The sequence below is a fragment of the Boleophthalmus pectinirostris genome, unplaced genomic scaffold (genome assembly GCF_026225935.1).
Source record: "Boleophthalmus pectinirostris isolate CB_2022bp ecotype Guang Dong unplaced genomic scaffold, ASM2622593v1 HiC_scaffold_14, whole genome shotgun sequence".
NCBI lineage: Eukaryota > Metazoa > Chordata > Actinopteri > Gobiiformes > Gobiidae > Boleophthalmus > Boleophthalmus pectinirostris.
Genome location: NW_026571047.1, coordinates 5517908 through 5541321, shown reverse-complemented (window position 1 = coordinate 5541321; position 23414 = coordinate 5517908). Strand labels below are relative to the sequence as shown.

The window sequence follows — 23414 nt, the reverse complement described above, 5'->3', positions numbered from 1 at the left end:
TGTGTTTACGTTTTACAGAAACGAAACTTAAGAACATGGCTCATTTGCTTCTTTCGGGCTAAAGGACGCGACTCGGTGGAATATGAGGATGTGCTGATGATGGTTTTGTCTGTAAATGGTGGAAAAGGTTCGTGGTGCTTGAAGCTTTTCACTGGCACCAACTTTCAGCGTTCACGGTGGTAGTGAGGAATAAAGGAGGCACGAGCAAACAAAATCAGGAAGGCGGCGGCACGGAGGCGAGAGAGAAGGTAAACAAGCGAAGCAGCGAAATCAGAATTGAATATAAGCATTATATCGATATATACGATATGTCAGAATTCATATCGAGTTTAAAAACTATCTCAATATATTTAAAATATCGATATATCGCCCACCCCTATACAGGGATCTCATGAGTATCCCGGTTTCTCAGCGCGCATGTACACACAGTAACCCGAATACTGACATAACCGGGATATGGCTAATAACCGGGATACTGAAGTGCACGTATACTAGGGGTGGGCATGATTAATCGATTAATCGATAATTGATCATTAAGAATTTCATCGATTACGTTAATTTTAATCGACAAACCGAATGTAGGTAGCTGTGCGTGGCGTGACCAAACAGGGGTCCGTACATGTGTCTCTCTGCATCAGAAGGAGCGAGACACAAACAGTCGGTCAGTCTGCAGCGTACCGAAGCACAAATGCATATTTAACGATGATTTGTACAAGAAATTCCACGCTTTCCGTTGCGTTCGGGACAAGTGGGAGTCCATGTGCACAGTGTACAAAGCAGGAACATATGTTTCGGTGTCCAGTGGGAAAAAGCTTTACCAGGTGAGAGTCGCGCAATGTCGATGACGAGTCCAATGTCGACGGTGTCCTGGTTTTGACAAACGAGTCACATAACTACTAACCTGTATTCCACTGAATCATGTTTTTAATTCAGAAGAGCTGTAGTTTTATCTTCGCTGAGTTTATGCAAATTAGCGATGCGGTTTTAAGTTTCGTTTCTGTGAGAGTTGCACAAAACTGAATTAAACACATTATAATGTCAAACGGATTGATGTGGCTCTAGAGTCGTTACGGTTTATATGTCGTAAAGTTGAATTTATTTATGCAGATTAGTAGTACAGATAGTAATAATAATGATGATCATTTTAATATAAAAACGTTAATGATTAATCGATAATCGATCGTTAATTCTTCCGACGATCGATTAAGATTAGGAATGCCCATCCCTAATGTATACACACTCAATGAATAATGCTGCAGTGTAACTTGTACAATAGTGTTTGCAAATGTTGGGTTTGATATGCAGTGGATTGTGGGATACCTCAGGGCTCCTTACGCTGGATATGAACATTTATCTATTAAACTAAAGAACCTGCTAAAGGAGCTCACGGTTATCATACGGTTAACAGAGTTAATGTAAAGATGAGGCAACATGTATTATTTCTTTTATTTTACAGTTAAATTATTATTTATGTAATTAGAGATTTTTTTGTAATCTTAAATGTGGCAGAAGCACTTTGTTCCTACATGAACTGCCAACCTCTTGCAGTTCAATTAAAAAAAAGGCCTTATGGAATTTAGCGGATTTGTTTTTGCAGTAGTTTTTGGGGGTTATTTTTCCTGCACAGATATTGAGATATATATCGTATATCGAGATATAGCAAAATATATCTATATATTTTTTGCTTCATATTGCCCAGCCCTAGGTCTAGTGCTCCAGAACTCTCTTAAAAACTCACCAGGGTGAATTATTAGGATGCTCAGAATGCATAAGGTAAGTGAGGAATAACTTTGGACCACTGTTTACAATGAACTTTTGTTTTTTATGTGTACGATCAGCGCCTTTACTGTCAGTACGCCTCTGTTCCCCATGGCAACAGGATAAAGTGGACATCTCATGTACCGGTATTAGAGCGCAAATAAATCCTACCAACTTTATAAACCAGAAAATGCGCTTTAAATTACTCTTTAAAGTAAATTATACTGTCGTGTATTTGTTCTCTCCAGGCTCAGACAGGAAATGAAGCGTCTCTGTGCATCTGCGGTGATTACTTTTATTATTTCAGAAGACGTCGTGCGATTTAGTGTTTATTTCCCGTGGTACATGCTCTGGTATAGATCTAAGCTCAGACATGTGTTTGGACAGAAGCCTTTCAGTCAGCAGCAGCCTTGGGGTTTTGTCTGCTGCCGTGATAGAATGTAAGTAATGAGATGTCACAGAAGTCCAGCGTTTTTTAAATTGTCCTCTCAATACATTTCACTCAAATCAGTTATGCATTTGTCAGAACTATATTAGCATTTGGTGACATTTAAAGACTAAACCGCAATTACACGATCACTTAAAGGTGCACTAGGTGTAGACGATGAGCTCACCCACGTGTCACTTATCTATTTGCATTTACTCAATTACAGGTGCTTTATTTCTAAAATGAATCATTTTTACACAGATCTGACCAGTAACTCGGGGTATAATCTGTCTCCACGGACATACTAGTATTGGTTTAATGTCATACTGTGGATAACTTCAGGCAATGTAATACATCTCCATGGAGACAAGCAGGTGGCAGCTCCTCACCAGAATAATTACCATATTTTCCAGGCTATAGGGCGCGCTCTTAAGCCTCCAACCCCATTCAGCAAACGAATGTGCACCCCACAATCCAGAGTGCCCTATACACGAATCCACTCGGGTGTCCCAGCACGACTTCAGTAAACTACAAAGCCGCACCACCCGCAGCGCACGCAAACACACACGGAGCAGACAGCGACCGCACAGTGAAAAACACCCACAGACACACTCATCACTCCACACTGACAAGGAAGGGAACGGAGGAACGAACCGAAAAAGCGAGTGCAATGTGCCACTTCTAGACACAACTGAACAACTGAGTCACTGCGAACACGCTGACAATCCAGCGGCCCCAGACAGCACCCTCCCTACACGCCACAACTGAACAAAGCCCAGAGTCACCATGAACGCACCAAACAAAGTCACACTCACCCATCCAACTGCTGTCTTTCGTTTAAAGTCCGGTGTGGTTTATTCGTGAAAAAAGTTCGAAAATAGACCATTCTATGACAGTACGCCTTATAATCCAGAGCGCCTAATAGCCCGGAAAATACGGTACATAGTACAAAGGAAAACTACTACTGTATTTTCCGGATTATAAGTCGCACCAGCCAAAAAATGCATAAGAAAAACATACAGTATATAAGTCGCATCAGACTATAAGTCATCTTGAAAGTCAAGTTCTAGTAATAACAATAGAAGAGAGAACAACAGACTGTTAACATCACATATGAACAGTTCTTCAGATAAATATAACATAAACAACAGAACAGAACAAGTTTACTAAACTCTCCATCTCACTCCAAATCACTAAATCCATTCAATTCTTCATCCTCGGTGTCACTTCTGAGCAACTTACCAACTCTAGCTAAATCTAGCTTTTAACCTGCGATTAGCTTTTTTGTTTTCTTCACTGCAGTTAGAGAATCCTCCACTTTTCACCAGATGCTCTTTCTGCAGGAGACATGCGCAGTAGAGTGAAGTGACAGTGGTACGGGAGTGTCTGTGTAGAATTTACTCTCACAAAAATAACTGCGAAGATGCTGAACTTTTGTGCCGTATATTGACTGAATCAAGATTAAACCTGATTCCTGTGATTTTAGCATTTGTATGAATAAAAACCCACCACTTCAATCCAGGTTAAAAAGCATTGTAACACGCATTACTGACATTTGTAACAAGTAAAATATTAGAATTTTTTTCCCTCTGTAATGTCGCAACATTACTGCGTTACAGCAAAAAGCAATGCATTACACTATTTTGTGACTTTTATCACATTACTCCCAACACTGATCCCAAATCAGAAAGCAGAATGAGCATCACACGAGTCTCTCATTTAGGTTGTTAGTTTCAGTGCTGAAATCCAGTTGGTTTAAACCTAAAATGTCTCTCTCTGATCTGAAATGTCACTCCCTAAACCCCAGCACCTGCATCAACCATGAGTCAATGCTAGTGCAGCCTCTGCAGCTCAGGGAGGGAATTCTGGAAGTTCTGAGTTTTCACACGAAGAATGTTCTGTCCCTAAACTGAGAATGAGACAAACTTGGATGTGTCCTCTATCTGCAGGTTAAGGTTCTGGCTAGGGGTGTGCAAAAATATCAGAATATCGATATATCATATCGTTTAATGTGATGATACAGTATCGATATCGTGGGCTACTGTATTGATATTTCACCAAGAGTATTTTTAGGTGTGTTTTACTAAATTATTTTGTTACAGTGCTACAGTTTTGTTGCTTGTAGAGCGAAAGGAAGCTCATTTATGCGACACATTTGACATTTTTATTGTTTTGAGGATTCAAATGTTTGTGTTTCATATGAACTTTGCACAAGAAGTGGTTTAACAAACACTTTTAGTATCACAGCCACGATTTAGCCTTTATTTTTTATTGAACCGTATCGAATCGATTTGAAATATATCATATCGAATCAAAAGTGTACTGTATCGAGATATGTATCGTATCGTGGCCTGTGTATCAAAGTATGTATCGTATCGGCAACTCCTTAATGATACCCAGTCCTAGTTCTGGCAACACATGTTTAGTGGCAGGCTACATACGTTCCCTTTAGAATATAAGAATGGGACAGCTCCAGTCTGGTGTATTACTCTGAGCAACACTGCCATCTACTGGATATTACTAAGTATATATCAGAAAATGGTAAGATTCTACACAGACGCCTCATGGGAATTACTATATGAACTTCATCGTTTTCAATAAATAACCACTGGCATCATTTTTGGTGGAGCTCAATATTGTGTGTAAGTTTTGCTTGTGTTAGCAGGAAACTTAATTGCAGTTCATTAACATTTGAGGGTGAAATAATGATCGATGATAACTTAATTCTGCTATTGATTTTATGCAGCTCATGTTTATTATGATACTGTTCATTTAAAAAGGCTTAGTGGGAGTCTCCTGCTTTATGGCTATTGTATAAGGGACATAAGGAAAAAATATTATTAAAGGATGTATATTAGGAAGTTTTCTGATCTGTGTAGTTTCCTCATCACAAACAAAGCAGGAGTTGTGTTTTGTTTCACTCACACATGTTTTAACACACAAACTCTGCATATTCAGGCACAGTTTTTCCTAATGGCCTTTGGTTAATTTCATCCTGTCTTTACTGAACAAACAATAAAAAGTAGCTGTTAACTTGAAATCTACCATTAAATGACATCACAAGGAGGAAGAGAGCATTTTGAGCTTTGAAGATGTAGACAGACAATAAAAATAAAGGGTTACTCAAAGAATGGAACAAAACACAACTCCAGGTATGTTTTTGATAATGCTGTTACATTATAACATGCCCTAAAGCTTACAAGAAGACCTTTAATAAAAATGTATATTGAACAATACACCATTAAGCAAAATAAATACATCAACTATGAGAAAGACAAAGTATCTCTACAAAGTAGTAGAAAAGTACTATTTTAAAAGCAAGGGAGAAATTCAATTCTGTCAACTACACAAAAGTTTTTGATCGAACAGGTTTCACACCTCATCCAAGCTACTTCTTCACTTCTGGTCAGACGCTGATGGACACTTCCTTATATCTGCCTGAAGGAGGAGTTAACTACTGTATTTTCCGGGCTATAGGGCCTCCTATAGCCTCCAAACCCACCAAAAAAACGACTGCATGCCCCGCAATCCAGAGCGCCCTATACACCAATCCACTCACGTGTCCCAGCACAACTTCAGTAAACTACAAAGCCGCACCACCCGCAGGGCACGCAAACACACACGGAGCAGACAGCGACCGCGCAGTGAAACACACCCACAGTCACACTCATCACTCCACGCCGACGAGGAATGGAATGGAGGAACAAACCGAAAAAGCGGGTGCAATGTGCCACTTCTAGACGCGACGGAACAACTGAGTCACTGCGAACACTTCGACAATCCGTTGGTCCCAGACAGCACCACCCTCCCTACACGCCACAACTGAACAAATCCCAGAGTCACAGTGAACGCCACAAACAAAGTCCCACTGACCCATCCAACTGTTGTGTTTCGTTTAATGTCCAGTGAGGTTTATTTGTGAAAAAAGTTTGACATGATAATCCAGAGCGCCTAACAGTGCAGAAAATACGGCACACTGAAACTACTCTGAAACTAACTCATCTACTTGCTTACAGTTTCTGTCTGTTACCTAGGTCTCTTGAACTGCACTAAATGAGGACTGTGCCTACATCATATCAGCAAAATCATTCAGGCCTCTGATGGGTGCTTTCACACCTCTGAGCCTGACCCGGGTATGTATTGTTTTCTTTGTTTTGACTCAGGTCTCAGGATGGAGTTGCCACGGATTCTACCAGGACAACTGAGGGATTAAACATCTTGAGAACATATTCTTTAAAAAGTTAGTCAGGTAAATGTAACTGACTATTACCTACCTCTGCCATTATACTGTTAGATTTGAATATTGTTACATTCTGTTGCAACTAGGGGTGTGCAAAATTACTGAAATATCGATATATTGTATCGCTTAATGTGATGATACAGTATTGATATCGTGAGCTGAAGTATCAATATATTGCCAAGAGTATTTATTGGTATATTTCACTAATTTATTTTGTTACAGCTACAATTTTGTTGCTTGAGCAGAGGAAGGAAACTCATTTATGCGACACATCTGACATTTTCACTGTTTTAATAATTAAAATGTTTGTGTTTCATATGAACTTTGTACAAAAAGTGATTTAACAAAGACTTTTAGTATCACAGCCATGATTTAGGCTTTATTTTTTACTGACCTGTACCAAATCGACTTGAAACATATCGTATTGAATCGAAAGTGCACTGTATCGAGATATGTATCGTATCGCAGCCTGTGTTTCGAGATATGCATCATATCAGCAACTTCTTAATGATACCCAGCCCTAATTGCAACCATGATTAGATGTCAAAACAGTAGAGTCAGTAACCCTCACTCACCTGGGAAGCGTTTGTGCTGGTCGTAGTCCTCAGAGCAGGGCACAGGGTAGACTCTGGGCTGAGGGGACACCAGCTCTCCCTGTCTCACCAGCGTCTCTGTGATATCAGCGTCTGCAGAGGACAGGTACAGCCACAGGGAGGCGCCACACGCACACACAGTCACCAGCAGCAGGGCCAGGAGCAGTCTGGAGCTGTGCCATGCAGAGCTCTGTCTCAGGGCATTACCGCTGTGGACAGAGTTGAGATTTGAGAGAGTTGAGAATCTGTAATTGTAATTTTTCTGACAAGCATTGTGGTTTATGCTTTAATATTTGGATTCAGTTTAAAATTCACCTCCAAAAGAATTGACAAAAACACAGAAATCTGAACAAACTAACACAAGACTCACATTTCAGAACATGTGTGTGGAGATCAAAACTACAGGATTAGCAGCTTTTTATGCAGAATAAAGAAATCATGGCACTATTAAAAATTGCAGCCTTTGTAATTTGCCAATTCTGTCCATAGCAATGTCGATTTGATTTCAGTTTCAGCCCTATTTGAAAAGCTCCAAAATGTCAGATTATACAGTTGTGACAAAAGCGTGTAGCATTGTCCATTCTAAACTCACGTATGGGTCAGTGTAAAATCTGAGACAAAAAACACAAGCACAGTCTTCTGAATTTTGGCTAAACAGATGCAATTTATGCTCCTCTGGTTGAGACCTGGTTTAGACCTGAAATAGCCCTGGTTTAGCCCAAGTTTAGTTCTGGTTTAGACCTGAAATAGACCTAGTTTAGTCCTAGTTTAGACCTGAAATAGACCTAGTTTAGTCCTGGTTTAGACCTGGTTTAGTCCTGGTTTGGACCTGGTTTAGACCTGGTTTAGACTTGGTTTAGTCCTGGTTTAGACCTGAAATAGACCTAGTTTAGTCCTGGTTTAGTCCTAGTTTAGACCTGGTTTAGACATGAAATAGACCTAGTTTAGTCCTGGTTTAGAACTGAAATAAACCTGGTTTAGCCCAAGTTTAGTCCTGGTTTAGACCTGAAATAGACCTAATTTAGTCCTGGTTTAATCTTAGTTTAGACTTGGTTTAGACCTGAAATAGTTCTGGTTTAGTCCTGGTTTAGACCTGGTTTCGACCTGGTTTAGACCTGGTTTAAACCTAGTTTAGACCTGATATAGTCATGGTTTAGTCCTGGTTTGACCTGGTTTAGAGCTGAAATAGACCTGATATAGTTGTATTTAAACCCTAGTTTAATCCTGGTTTAGACCTGAAATAGCCCTGAAATAGACCTTATACAGTTCTATTTAAGCCCTAGTTTAGTCCTGGTTTAGAATTGGTTTAGACCTGTTTTACCCTGAAATAGTCCTGGTTTAGATTGGATAAAATAGGGACACCTGGGACAATTCTTGTATAAAACTGGGACAACACTGGTTTTGTATATATCTGATGGGACAGGGGACACAGGGCCCAAAACTGGGACTGTCATCTACGTCATTCAAGGACAAATGAATCAATAAAGTGTTCTAAAAGAAAATGGAGTCATGTCCTTTTCCCCTTATTATTGCCATTCAGCGTGTTGCGTAGCATATTTCATCATAAAACCCCACTCACCGCTTAATTTTCTTCTCGATTTCACTCGCATTCGCCCCTTTTGCGTTTCTCATCCGCACTTGGGCCATCGTGGCTGTAGATCTCTGTTACAAAGCGCATAAAAGCCACGCCATACGCCAAAGTCTCCAGTTGTCACTTTTCACATCATTCAAAGCGCCATCGCCACCTGTGAGCACGCACTTCCTGGTAGACCCGCGTCCGCTCTCCTGATTGGTGGAGCCGAAGGGAAAGCGGTATTCCGATTGGTCCGCGTCAGAGCGCAGTGGAGTTCAACCAGAAGTGCATGTAAACAAAGAGCAGATGCCCCTTTGGCGAGTTATTTTTGCAGTTTTTAACGACGCAGGGCATACGGATTTAGCCGAGAATCAAATCTGGTTTATAAATTGACACGTGAAAGCTACAGAAGAGTTGTTAACGCGATCTTAGCTATATTGGGGCTATATTTCTTAGTTTTATCTTAAATTTCCAAGTACAATTTGTCACCTTGTAGAATGTCTCCACCGTGGATTACAGGAAAGAAATTAGTGCACTTAGATCTAAAAGGTGCACCTCCAAGAATAGATTATCTTCTCAAGGTAATAAGAACAAAATTGTTGTTGCTGCGTCACTAATATATATATATATATAAAAAAGGGAAATGCATGTTCTGTTTTGCATTCGATCGTCATATTGATACAGTATGTTATTCTTTTTACTTTCTGTGAAGAATGATCATTTAGTTACAACCTGATTACAAAACTCAAGACAACTTGCCTCGCCATAGATTATACTTTTACTTTCTAAGGTGACCAGACGTCCCTATTTACCCGAGACAGTCCCAGTTTTGAGTCCTGTCTCCCCTGTCCCAGCAGATTCATCCAAAACCAGTGATTTGTCCCTGTTTTATTCAAGAAATGCCCCTGGTGTTCCTATTTTTGACCAATTTGATTCCTGCCAACAGTAAAGAGAGGCTTAAATTGTCATAAAATATAGAAAAGCTGCTTAAAAATTACCAAAACACAAAGAAAATGTGACTATACTGGCTCACATGCTCGCCATGAATGGTCTCTGAAGAACAATTTTCTGTAATTACACACTCGTTTCACAATTTTATCATTACGAACCACCAAAAAAATTGGGATATTCCAGTTTTTTATTTTGAAATTCTTGTCACCCTAACTTTAACTATTGATCAACTTAACTGTCAGCTTGTTAAACTGGATAGTGTTTTTGAATTAGGACCGTTTATATAGCGATTAACTATTTAAAACAAATGGAATAGGAAACAGACCTCAAAATGTTGCATTACAGGAATAGGCCTGTATAAAAATGACTGATTTATTACTTTAGTCTTAAGGGACAAAGTACAGAGATGTTAAGATAATAAAAACATTTGAGTTGTTCCGCACCAGGTTACAGATAAACAATTTCAATCTGCAGTCCATGATTTGCAGGAATAAATACATACAACTACATGTCCACTACAAATACATGTCCACTCACACCACATTACACATGTACACTACAACCACACATCTCGCAATTTTTATTTTACGTTTACAAAATCATAAGTTAGCTTTATCTTATATAAAATTCACATAACAATAATAATCTCTGTGCCAACACAGTTTGCATATTAAATTTAGATTTCTTGTGCATTCTTATTGTATATTCATTCTACTAATCAAAGTAAGAATAAATAATGTTAGAAGTGAAAATCTAGCAGCTATCCAACATTTCAGCAAGCTCTTTTCCTCCATGTGAACCTAAACTATGTATTTATTTTGGTTTAGTTAATCGAGCTGTTTGCAAAGCTGGGAGCAAATGGGCTTCTGGTGGAGTACGAAGACATGTTTCCTTATGAGGGAGAGCTGAAGGTGCTGCAAGCCACCGCACAGTCTGCATACAGGTGGGTACAATTTGTGTACAGGTGGGTACAGTCTGGATACAGGTGGGTACAGTCTGTATACAAGTGAGCCCATATAGGTGGGCACAGTCTTTGTACAGGTGGGTACAGTCTGTATACAGTGAGCCCATACAGGTGGGTACAGTCTGTGTACAGGTGGGCACAGTCTGTATACAAGTGAGCCCATACAGGTACAGTCTGGTACAGGGTACAGTCTGTGTACAGGTGGGCACAGTCTGTATACAAGTGAGCCCATACAGGTGGGTACAGTCTGTGTACAGGTGGGCACAGTCTGTATACAGTGAGCCCATACAGGTGGGTACAGTCTGTGTACAGGTGGGCACAGTCTGTGTACAGGTGGGCACAGTCTGTGTACAGGTGGGTATAGTCTGCATACAGCTGGGCACACTGTGTACTGGTAGGCACAGTCTGTGTACAGGTGGGCACAGTCTGTATACAGGTGGGTACAGTCTATATACAAGTGAGCTCATACCGGTGGGCACAGTCTGTATACAGCTGCGCAGAGTCTGTATACAGGGGTGCACATACAGATGGGCACAGTCTGTGTACAGGTGGGTACAGTCTGTATACAGGTGGGTACACTCTGTACAGGTGGGCACAGTCTGTATACAGGTGGATACAGTCTGTGTACAGGTGGGCACATACAGGTGGGCACAGTCTGTATACAGCTGCGCAGAGTCTGTATACAGCTGCGCAGAGTCTGTATACAGGGGGACACATACAGATGGGCACAGTCTGTATACAGGTGGGTACAGTCTGTATACAGCTTGGCACACTGTGTACTGGTGGGCACAGTCTGTATACAGGTGGGTACAGTCTGTATACAGGTGGATACACTCTGTATACAGGTGAGTACAGTCTGTGTACAGGTGGATATAGTCTGTATACAGGTGGGTACAGTCTGCGTACAGGTGGGTACAGTCTGTGTACAGGTGGGTACAGTCTGTGTACAGGTGAGTACAGTCTGGATACAGGTGGGTACAGTCTGTATACAAGTGAGCCCATACAGGTGGGCACAATCTGTATACAAGTGAGCCCATACAGGTGGGCACAGTCTGTGTACAGGTGGGCACAGTCTGTGTACAGGTGGGCACAGTCTGTATACAAGTGAGCCCATACAGGTGGGCTACAGTCTGTGTACAGGTGGGCACAGTCTGTATACAAGTGAGCCCATACAGGTGGGTACAGTCTGTGTACAGGTGGGCACAGTCTGTGTACAGGTGGGCACAGTCTGTGTACAGGTGGGTATAGTCTGCATACAGTGGGCACACTGTGTACTGGTACAGGATACAGTCTGTGTACAGGTGGGTACAGTCTGTGTACAGGTGGATACAGTCTGTATACAGGTGAGTACAGTCTGTGTACAGGTGGATACAGTCTGTATACAGATGAGTACAGTCTGTGTACAGGTGGATACAGTCTGTGTACAGGTGGGCACATACAGGTGTAGAGTAAGGAGTGAAGTGTAAGACGTTATTATTATTTTATTATTAGATGCACTTCTTTTTTTCTCACACCTGTCAACTGTATGTTGTTTTTGGGTTTCATTTTCAAACACAAAGTATCATTTAATATTTTATTCACTCAAGTATTTATTTGTGTTGTGGTGACAGTAAAGAGGAGGTGATGTCCATCCAGAAGACTGCCAAAGCTAACGGCCTGGAGGTCATCCCACTCATCCAGACCTTTGGACACATGGAGGTGCGCATTTATTTTTCACGTACTTGCCTGGGATCGAGAATACACACTTCTCCAATACTTTACGAAGATGTGGGTTTGGTCACTGATGAATCTCTCAGAGTTCACATGGGTGATTGACAGGTGGATGAGCCAATCACATGGTCATGGTTTGTAGCAAAACAAATATAAAAATAAAGGAAAAAATATCACAAGGGACTGAAAAACATTTCTGCAGAAAAAAATGAACAAATCACTAAACTCTATTTATGTGAGGTTAGAGAGATATAATTTTGTTTGAAAATGATAGGTAACCTAAGAGCTCCTTCATTTGTGTCACTGAAATAAACAAATCTGATGTCTGGCTCGAGATCATAGACTGTATAACAAAGTGGACTAAGTGAGTCTGACGTCACCCACAGCATTCAGTTCCAGTCAAATGAAGCTCATTCAGACTGCAGTTATGGAAGCAAATCTGGAGCTGTTCCATATTAAGAAGAGCCAATCCGGAGCGAGGCTGTTGGTAACACCTCTTCCCATCCACACTGCTGGTTTAGTGGAAGAGTGGGCGCTTAAGGCTGAATTATAGTTCTGCGTCAACTCAACACACACTGTAGCCATTGCCGTGTCGCTGTCGTTTTTGATTTATAGATCTGCGTTGTGGTCTATGCACCTCAAAGTAATTCACTGCCACAGTGCTAGGTGGCTAGGATTTGAAAATGCCGTTTGTATATACAAAATGAAGCAGGAAAGTGGAGTACCAGAAATGTATGTAGAGCGGTGGTTAGAGAGGACCAATCACAGCCCTTATTATCTGAGTCGCTTTCCCTTGCTGTCTGCGTCAGTACAACGCATAGTTACAAAATTTCAGGGGGACACGTCAGTCGATGCAGACACTCTGTGGAGGGGGTTAGAGACAATGCAGACTCTGCATCGTGACGTAGACAGTTTGACACATGTCCATAAGATTTAGATTTAGATTAGATTTATATTTATTGTCATTATACAAAATACAATGAAACTTTGATAGAGCAAATCTGTAGCAGTAAAAATGAATAAATATAGACATATTCTCACATCCATACCAATAAAATCATTAAATAAATAAATAAATTATTGCATTGAGTCCCTTCAGGCCTTTTATCGGTGCCTGTGCTACTGGAGCTCGTCCACTGCTCGTGGGTAGAAGCTGTTGCGCAGCCTGTTTGTGTGTGCGAGGGGAGTTTGAAGCTTTCCCGAGGGGAGAATACAGAAGAGGCAGTTCCCAGGATGTGTGGGGTCCTGCAAAATGTTGGAGGCCCATGTGCGGAGACGTGATGAGTAGATGGTGTCCAGATTCGGCCACCATAAACCTGCTGTGAAAAGAAAGAAGGTGCCTGATTTCAAGGGTCAAGGTTTTTTATTTGTTATTCAAGTATGAGTCAACATGTGACAGAACAAAATTTGTTCATCGAAGCCCAGTGATTACAAGATAAAGAACAAAAATAATGTGCTTTTTAATATTGCTTAAGAGCATTTAGCAGTTCCAGTAGACAAGCAAAAGTAAAACGTGTGGGCAAGATAGAGTGGCAGCCTAAGCAGGAAGTCAGTGTGCACTGTTCAAAAATCTGACAGCCTTAAGAAAAAAAAAGAAAACTCATTGTGACTTGTTAAACATTATAGTTCATCATGTTCTGTATTATTCATGTTTGTGAGAAATAAAATTCATTCATTAATTCATGTCTGATGGCGCCAAATATGTCCAAATATGTCATGTTATATATTCATATCTTGATTTACGAACAAAATATTGAAATAAAAACAACAGAAACAAGTAGAATAGGTTACTATGAGCATTTTAAGACCAAAATGACAAGCCTGGCAGCAACAGTTTTAGAGAAAAGGTCGCAGTTTTTTCAGTATAAAGTGAATTGGACCAGACTGATATCTCTGGATAAAAATACAGAGAGATCATTCTACGCCTTCTAATGTATTGTGAAAAAAGCTACATATATACTGCACTTGTGTGTTTTAGTTTGTCCTGAAGCATGATTGTCTCCGGCACATGAGAGAGGTGGACCACTGCCCGGGCACTTTGAGTCCACACGGAGACCGGCCTCTGCAGCTTGTCATGCACATGCTCAGACAGGTCATAGAGCTACACCCAGAACTCACCACTCTGCACATAGGAGCAGATGAGGTAAGGAGCAACCAAGTTAAAGCTAGACTACAGAACAATATCAGACCATTATTATAAGGGATTAGGGCTGGGTATCATTAAGAAGTTGCCGATAAAATACATACCTCTGTACACTGGCCACGATACGATACATACAGTGAGCTCTAGGGCTGGGTATATGATCTCGATACAGTGAGCTTTTGATTCGATAAAATATATTTCATATCAATTCAATGCGGTTCAATAAAAATAAAGGCTAAATCATGCCTGTGATACTAAAAGTCTTTGTTAAACCACTTGTGCAAAGTTCATATGAAACACAAACATTTTAATCATCAAAACAGTGAAAATTTCAGATTTGCTGTGTGAAGAAGTTTCCTTCCTCTTAACAAGCAACAAAACTGTAGCGCTGGAACAAAATTATTTTATGTAAATATTTCTGCACACCCTTACTGAGGTTTTCAATACGATTTAATACGATGTATTTTAAATTAAACTGTTACGGCTCAATAAAAAATAAAGGCTAAATCATGGCTGTGATACTAAAAGTCTTTGTTAAACCACTTCTTGTGCAAAGTTCATATGAAACAAACATTTTAATCATCAAAACTGTGAAAATGTCAAATGTGTTGCAAAAACAAGTTTCCCTCCACTAAACAAGCAACAAAACTGTAGCTGTAACAAAATAAATGAGTAAAATATACCAAAAAATGCTCTTGCCAATATAAATCGATACAGCAGCCCACGATATCGATACTGTATTATTACATTAAACAATATTATATATTGATATTTAAATATTTCTGCACACCCCTAGTGAGGTTTTGATTCAATACGATTTAATACGATATATTTTAAAGTGATTTGATAGGGCTCAATAAAAAACAAAGGCTAAATGATGGCTGTGAGACTAAAAGTCTTTGTGAAACTAGTTCTTGTGCAAAGTTCATATGAAACACAAACATTTTAAGCCTCAAAACTGTGAAAATGTCAAATGTGTCATGTAAACGAGTTTCCTTCCTCTGAACAAACAACAAAACTGTAGCTGTAACAAAATAATTTAGTAAAATATACCAAAAAATACTCTTGCCAATATATATCGATACAGCAGCTATTGATATCGATACTGTTTCATCACATTAAACGATACGATATATGAATATTTCTATATTTTTACATACTCCTAGTGAGCTTTTGATTCAATACAATTCAATATGATATATTTCAAATCGATTTGATATGACTCATTAAAAAATAAAGGCTAAATCATGGATGTGATACTAAAAGTTTTTGTGAAACCACTTCTTGTGCAAAGTAAAAAGTAATAATTAATATGAAACACAAACATTTTAATCATTACAACAGTGAAAATGTGAAATGTGTTTCAAAAACGAGTTTCCCTCCTCTGACCAAACCACAAAACTGTAACTCTGTAACAAGTAAAATATAGCAAAAAAAATACTTTTGGCGATATATCAATACAGCAGCCCATAATATCAATACTGTATCATCACATTAAATGATACAATATATTGATATTTTAATATTTTTGCACACGCCTATAAGAGATGGATTTTATTTTGAGCTAATACAAAGTCCGATATTTCTCTTGCTGCTGTTGAAGATCTGAACAACATTTGCTGAAACCGATATTAAATCTCTCTACCTGATTTTTACCGTTTTAAAAACAGAACCAGTTCATTTTAAACGATGTGCAGAGGTCCAACGTTATTCTTCACTTCCCTTATTCATTCTGAGCATTGTCATTATTCACATGATGAGTTTATAAGTGCTTTTCACCACTTTTTGAGACCAGCATGCGAGTCACAGCGCATCAGAATTACTTCCAGGTTTGTGGAGGATAAAAACACTTTCTAAACAGATGCAGATAACACACAGCAGTCTTATTTTGAGTGACCCTAGCTGCTTTAACAATATACCTGTACTAGGGCAGAACTTTATCTTAATCACAAAGCCCACAAGTGTATTTTAAGTTCAACTAAATGAGAACAAACTGTATTAATCAATGTGTACCACGGCCCCATGTGTTGCAGGTGTACTTGCTGGGTGAGGGGGAGGAGTCCAGGAGGTGGCTGGGGTCACCTGGTCGCAGCGTGGAGCAGCTCTTCCTCAGTCATGTGACCGCTGTGGCCCGGGCTGTGAAGACAATGTGGCCACACCTCACCGTCCTCATGTGGGACGACATGATGAGGGACATGAGCCAGGACACGCTCAGGGGTTGGTTAACTTAAGGAAAATACTCAAAGCACTTTATTGGATTTATATTTACTGTAAAGATGTAACTTTTCTGGTGAAGATTTTCATCAGATCATTTTTCTTTGCGTTGGACCACCACGTATACTGAGGTCCAAAGCAAAAAAAAAAAAAAAAAGATCTGACAAAGGCTTTTTTGCCAAAATGTTATTTAAATTTTTTTTAAAAGCTTTTGGACATCAGCCATCTGAATGTGCTGTGCATTTTTTCACTTTTACTTTGCTGTTCCTTGCATTTGCACCTCCACAAGAACTTTGATGTGCATTTTCTCTTTCATTTGACATTGTCTGGAACCCTCCAAACTATGAGATTAAAGACCATAAAGATTAAAGAGATTTATTTAGCATTTATTTTATTATTTAGGTCAGGGGTGTCAAACTCATTTTGGTCCGGGGGTCGTATCCAACTACTCTGATCCCAAAGAGGCCGGATCAGAAAACTCATGTCATATAAACCCCCAAAAATAACAATAAGTTCAAATATTTGTGCAGAGAAACACAAATCTATTACAGAAATCTTTAATTGATGAACTCTTTCTTTACAAAATATTATAATATTATGAACAACCTGAAACTTTAAGAAAAATGCAATTTCAACACAATGTTTTAACATGAACTTGTATGCAAACAGGAATAAGTCAATTTTATTTAGAAAATCCTGCACTTGGCGTCACAACGGTCGTCCTTTAAGAGCGTTTGGAAAGAGGCAAGTCTTCATTTGTGCTGCTCTGGTGAGAGGGGCCACGCACAGGTGCTGGAGACACTGCTATACTAAGCGCCACAGAAAATTACCAATATAATAATTTAATAGAAAATATAATTAAAGTATTTTAGTAGAAAATCAGCCGAGGGCCACATCAAATGTTTTGGAGAGCCGGATCTGGCCCCCGGGCCATATCCGGCTTCATTCTTGAAAAGCATGTCAGCATAGTCGCCTCACCACAGATCTGAGCTGTTAGCCATCTTCATGAAGACAAACAGAGTGCACGAAGTTTAATGCCACAATATGGAACATTTCAGGCAAAGTAATAATATCTTCATGGGGGGCAAACAGGTGGTGTACTTCCACCAGGAAAGACAAGAATGTATATCTCTATAATTGTGTGACATTTTGTGCAAGATATATTTAATTATATTTCATTAATGTAGTAACAGAAAAAAAATATTGTGATCTGTTGAGTCATAGCAGTTCATTACTTTTTCCCCTCTACAGACAGTGGTCTGGTCGGACTGGTCCAGCCAATGTTGTGGGACTACAATCCTGATCTGGATGTGAACAAAACAGGTACGAACTGTGTATACACTACTATTCCACAGGTACAATCATTTTGAAAAGTGTTCGTCTTCTTAAAGTGTCCCTTTTGGAGAAGTATAGCGGGGCGGGCATGGTGGACGTGTGGGCAGCCAGTGCTTTCAAAGGCTGTACCAGTGTGCACTGCTGTGTGCCCTCGTCTCAAAGACATGTGGACAACACTCTGCAGTGGCTCAGGGTGGCACAGTCTGTGTCTGCTGGGGTACACGTGAGGGGCATCGCTCTCACCGGCTGGCAAAGGTACTCACCATCACAGCTATACGCACTGTCAGTGTTTACTCACACGCCAAAAATCTGACCGTTATCTGACTTTTTCTGATTGTTTTGACAAAAAAATGCAAAAAATCTTCCAAATCCCACTCAATACATGAAGAATTCTTAATAAAACAATTTTATATCTTAAACACTAGGACTTGTTCTGATTTTTTTTTAAGGACGACAGGATATAACATTTAAAAAATACAACAATCAACATTTAACAATTACAATAATCAGCACAAAACAAAAGACAAAAACATAAAACAGCACCCACAACAAATACAAAACAACAAAAAAAAGCCCCCGTTTCTCCCCGGTCTGAACTTTCTCAGCATACACTTAACATTCATTTAAAAGGAACTGTGTCTTATAAAAAGGATACTACAGTCCCAACTGACCCTTTGTCGCCAAGTGTGCCTCATTCTCAGTATACGGACCGGCCATGTTTCATGTGAAAGCTCAGAACCTCCAGAATTCCCTCGCTCAGGGGCAGATTAGGACCAAAAAAAATGGCACTGGGCTTTTCCCCCACCTTTCGACCCACATGCTGGGGTTTAGGTAGAGATCATTCAGCTCAGAGAGAGGCATTTTAGCTTTAAACCAACTTGATTTCATTTAAACTCAGATCTGGGAATAGAGATGGGTCATGCTTATGGAATAAAGAAGACCCTATATTACACAAAATGGATTCTTGTGAGCTTTAAACCATGTTACAATGCTGTTGCGTCATCAAAAACAGACCTGGAGTTTTGTTTTGTTTCATTCATTAATGTTTGAGTAACACTTTACTATTAGTCTGTCTACATCTCCAAAGCTCAGTGTCAAGTCTTTAATTACGGAATGCAGGTCCAACTTGAAAAAAAACAGGAAAAACAGACACAAGGCTCAACTCAGCTTGAAGATTTTTGTATTGAAATTGTTCAGTTCCTTTTGTTAAATGATTTCAGAGACACACCTGCTCACCTGTTTTTCCTGCTGCCACCTACTGGCCACACTCAAAATAACCTCATCAACTAATAAAAAAGGGGAGGGGAGGAGAGGAGAGGAGAAGAGGAAGAGGAGAGAGGAGAGGTGAGAGGAGAGAGGGCTCAGGAGTGGAGGTGAAGACTCGGAGCAGAGGGGCTAGCTTTTTGACTTGACACTCAAAATGCTCTGTGCCACCTTATGATGTCATGAAGCAGTAGTTTTACCTTTGGTTTTGTAGAGATTGGCAATTCCAGAGGGCCCTTTCAAATTCAAATCTGACATACAGTTCCTTTAAGTTTCAAATCACAAAATACCAATGCTCATGTGTCCAAAGGGATTTTAAAACTCCAGCGTAAAGCTTTACATGGCGCCCTCTTGTGTATGTTTCAGATATGACCACCTGTCTGTGCTGTGCGAGCTGTTACCAGTCGCTCTGCCCTCTTTAGCCTCTTGTCTCCAGACCCTCGCGGATGGACAGTTTGATGCTAAAACTCAAAACAAGATCACCGCAAAACTGGGGATTTCATCTGTGGAGGTGGAGGCGATGGAAAGGTACCACTGAAATCTATTGTTGTAGCAAATTTAATAATGACTATTGCAGTTTGTAATGCTTGAGTATAATTTTTGTATTACAGAATTTCCCAAAACACCACCATGTTTCCGGGGAGATTTCTGGCTGAGATAATTGTTGACCTAAATTCATTTCTAAATTCTGAAGAAGTTAGATATTTTGAGCACAACATGTAAGTTCTTTTGGTGTGATTTTTTATTGTTTTTAATTCAACGTTTAGAGAGAAAGAGACAGAGAGAGAGAGATGCTTTATTTGTCCTGAGGGAAATTCAAGTTTTGCTCAGTGGCGTTTGTATCTCAGTCAAAGGTCTGAGTGCAGTTTAACAGGAGGGCTGGTCAGGGAGGGTCAGCAGATACTGTGGAAGAAACAAAAGTGTCCCTCCTCTGTGTCTTGCTGCAGCATCAGCAGCCTGCAGGGGGCGCCAAGTGAACACAACAGGAAACGTCTCAGTCTTACTCCGCTCTGGTGTTTCAGTTGGTGATGAAATGACTCTTTCCTTGTGTTTCCTCTAAAGCCCTAAAAGGAGACAACCACTCCGTTGCCATGGGGATTTATTGTGTGTACTTAGATTTTTAAAGCCTTCAAAGTTCACGATGTGAAATTATCCATTTGGAATTACAGATAATAGTGTAAATCACATCAGAAAAGTGAAATAATGCACCTTTTAAGTTAAAAATCAATTTGATAGCGTATGTGTCCAGAAATAGGCAATTTATTTGTTGGTTTATTGGGATCTCAATAAACATTTGCCCAAAAAATAACATAACATGCAAAATTAATGATATTGCAATAATTAAGTGGTATTCCATTTGTCAGAATTTTTTTTGTCTTTGTCTTGTTTTTGTTCTTTGCATGGCCTCTACAGGTTTCTAAGGGGCTGGTTTAGTCCTCACCAAAAACAAAAGAAGATGGCCAACCCTCTGATCATAATGCAGATCCAAAACCAAGCCTCAACGTAAGATTTTTTGCACAATATACAGAGCTCTCCATTAACACTGCCATAGACAGTATATATCAATGGACAGAGCTGACTAATTCCACATAGGAAGTGAGCAGGGGGTCATGTTTGGCTCCATCGACTTCACTTGACTTAAATTTAAATTTAAAATATTGTGGACACTCTCTTTGTAACTGCTGCAGTGAGCCTCGTCATTTTGGTCTTAAAATTTTTGAATTAACATGAACTTGGTGTTTTTATTTCACACTTTTGTCTGTTAATCAATTCTTATTCTTAATATGAAACTTGGCTCCAAATTTGAAGCATAACCTCTGGCCTCTTGAACTTCATTTGACTGGAGTTGAATGTTATGGGTGACGTCATACTCCCTTAGTCAACTTCTTTATACAGTCTGCGGTCACTACTGGTACAAACATCTGTCACAGTTTAGTTTTTGAATGAGGTTGAGTTAAATATTAAAATCCCTTTGGTTTATTATTGGGTCCAGTCTGACCACACAAATCCGACCTCTAGCAAACTGGTGGTTTTCAGATTCTCGAATGTGATGATGTCATCCTCCTAGATGGGGGCAAGATTCACTTTTTCCTAAGGGTTACATTAGTATTTGGTCATGAAATATCCAAAAGGTAAATTCACGTTCATGTTGAACCTGGCCATTTCTATCAGTGACTAGACCCTAGAGCTCATTAGAACATAAGCAGCATTGGCCTATTAAATGTTGTGATGTCACCTTAAGCCCAGCCAACAGTCATCACATAAACTAACTCCATGTTGTCTGTATTCCACAGGTATCTGTTAGTGCTGCAGCAGAAGCTGCAGGTCCTCAGAGGTGAGATGAGCGCTCTGTACCCAGACTCCACAGTGCAGGAGTGGGAGGAGGAGCATGTGTGGCCTGTCCAAGCTCCACTGCAGAAGGTCCTGGAGGAGACCACGGCCTGTCTGAGGGACATGCTGCCAGGACACACATGCTAAAGACAGTCTGAGAGTTGTATGTGATGTTTGCGCCACAACAACAAAGCCAGAGTTTGTCTCATTCTCTCTATATGGACGGGTCAAGCTTCATGCTCAGAACCTCCAGGATTCCCTCCCTGAGCTGCAGAGGCTGCACTAGCACTGACTCATGATTGGCTGAAGAGCTGGGGTTTAGGCAGTGAGTCCATTTTTTTTGTAATGAAGAATCAGTGTTATCAGTAAAATCAAAATGTGAAAATTTGACCACTTTGAATGTTTATTAATTATGTATGAATCATGTTAATTTTCTGTAAAAATCCCCCACAGTATCTCAGTAAAATTGTACTGTGAAGTGAATATTGCTAATCTGATATTATAGGCTGTGTGTATAGTCTAATACCTACAGATTTCTGGAATATTATGTGTAAATTATTCAAAGGTAGATTTCAAAGCCAAAAGTTTACAAAAAAGTATTAACTACTGGTTGAACTAATCATGAATTAATGGTGTTACTTAGACATTTGTTAATCTTTATCACATGCCTAAATAATCTGAAATTTTGATTGTTGTTTCTCTGGAATTTGACCAACCTTACCAAATGCTTAATAAAGTGAAATTAGTCTTCACTTTAGAAAAGCTCTTAAAAAGACTTAACAGATAATAGCTGTCTGAATTATCATTGCATTGCATTATTAGTAAATCATTTTCTTATAGCTTACTAATCATTAATAAATGCTCAAATTTGTACTTAAATATGTATTTACAAATGCACACACAAATGGTTAGTTCATGAGTAATTAAGTAAGAAATAATTATGAGTAACTATTAGGGCTGGGTATCATTAAGAAGTTACCGATACGATATATATCTCGATACATAGGCCACGATACGATACGCTTTTCTATACAGTGAGCTTTCGATTCAATACAATTCGATACAATATATTTCACATCAATTCGATACGGTACAGTGTAAAAAAGGCTAAATGATGGCTTTAATACTAAAAGTCCACTAAGTTTGTGAAAAGTGAATGTGAAAAACATCCATTTTACTCAAAACAGTGAAAATGTCAACACAACTGTAGCTCTTACACAAACTAATTTAGTGAAAATATACCTAAAATATACCTCGATACAGCAGCCCACAATAGCGATACTGTATGAGCACATTAAACGATATGATATATCGATATTTTGATATTTTTGCACACCCCTAGTAACTATTTACAGCACAGGTGAATTAAGTGCAAGTTAAGTGCTAATTAAGGTTAATAATTAAGTAGTTACTAAGCGTGAATCATTATTAATTAAGCCTTTGTTCATTATTAATTAAGCCTTTGTTCATGCTTTATTAAGGCTAAATAAGTTATTATAAAGTGTTACCCAAGAGAGCTGTTTTTACACATGCAATGCTGGATGATACGGCACAACTGTAACTTTGGACTGGGTCTGAACCATTTTGAAAATTGTCTAATTGCAATTAGATTTGAAATGTATGTTTTAATGATAAGCTTCTGTTCAAAGTTCACATTTGAAACACATCCAGAAGAACTGACAAAAAGACGGAAATCTGAATGGACTAATAATAACTAATAGAAGAGTCACAGTTCAGAGCATGTTCACAGGGTTAGCTATTTTTATGCCGAATAAGAGAGGAGATATAGTTGTTTGTGTAGGAAATGATTTAGATTTTTTTTTAAATGCAGTCTTTATGATGATATATGTTGTGTCTATTCAGATTTCAATTTGATTTCAATAAATTTTACAGCCCTACTTACTGACTTTTG

General features: G+C 39.3%; 2 protein-coding genes across 2 annotated transcripts in view; one reads left to right on the top strand and one right to left on the bottom strand.

Moving 5' to 3' along the window:
* The window catches only part of uts2r2 (urotensin-2 receptor 2), a 124052-nt gene extending 115264 nt beyond the window's left edge, over positions 1 to 8788 (bottom strand). Inside the window, exons 1-2 of the mRNA XM_020919249.2 lie at positions 8598 to 8788; positions 7001 to 7227 (exon numbers count right to left, since the gene is read on the bottom strand). Of these exons, the coding sequence (XP_020774908.1) occupies positions 7001 to 7227; positions 8598 to 8665 (295 nt within the window). The 5' untranslated portion in view covers positions 8666 to 8788. The remainder of the gene's footprint in view (positions 1 to 7000; positions 7228 to 8597) is intronic.
* Positions 8789 to 8870: 82 nt separating this feature from the next.
* hexdc (hexosaminidase (glycosyl hydrolase family 20, catalytic domain) containing) lies at positions 8871 to 23400 on the top strand. The gene is made up of 11 exons (XM_020919231.2): positions 8871 to 9172; positions 10370 to 10485; positions 12117 to 12204; positions 14195 to 14359; positions 16393 to 16576; positions 17825 to 17896; positions 17965 to 18163; positions 19538 to 19699; positions 19783 to 19890; positions 20585 to 20674; positions 21466 to 23400. Exons 1-11 carry the CDS (start codon positions 9089 to 9091, stop codon positions 21647 to 21649), a joined length of 1452 nt encoding a protein of 483 aa, XP_020774890.1. The 5' UTR covers positions 8871 to 9088; the 3' UTR covers positions 21650 to 23400.
* Positions 23401 to 23414: the final 14 nt, after the last annotated feature.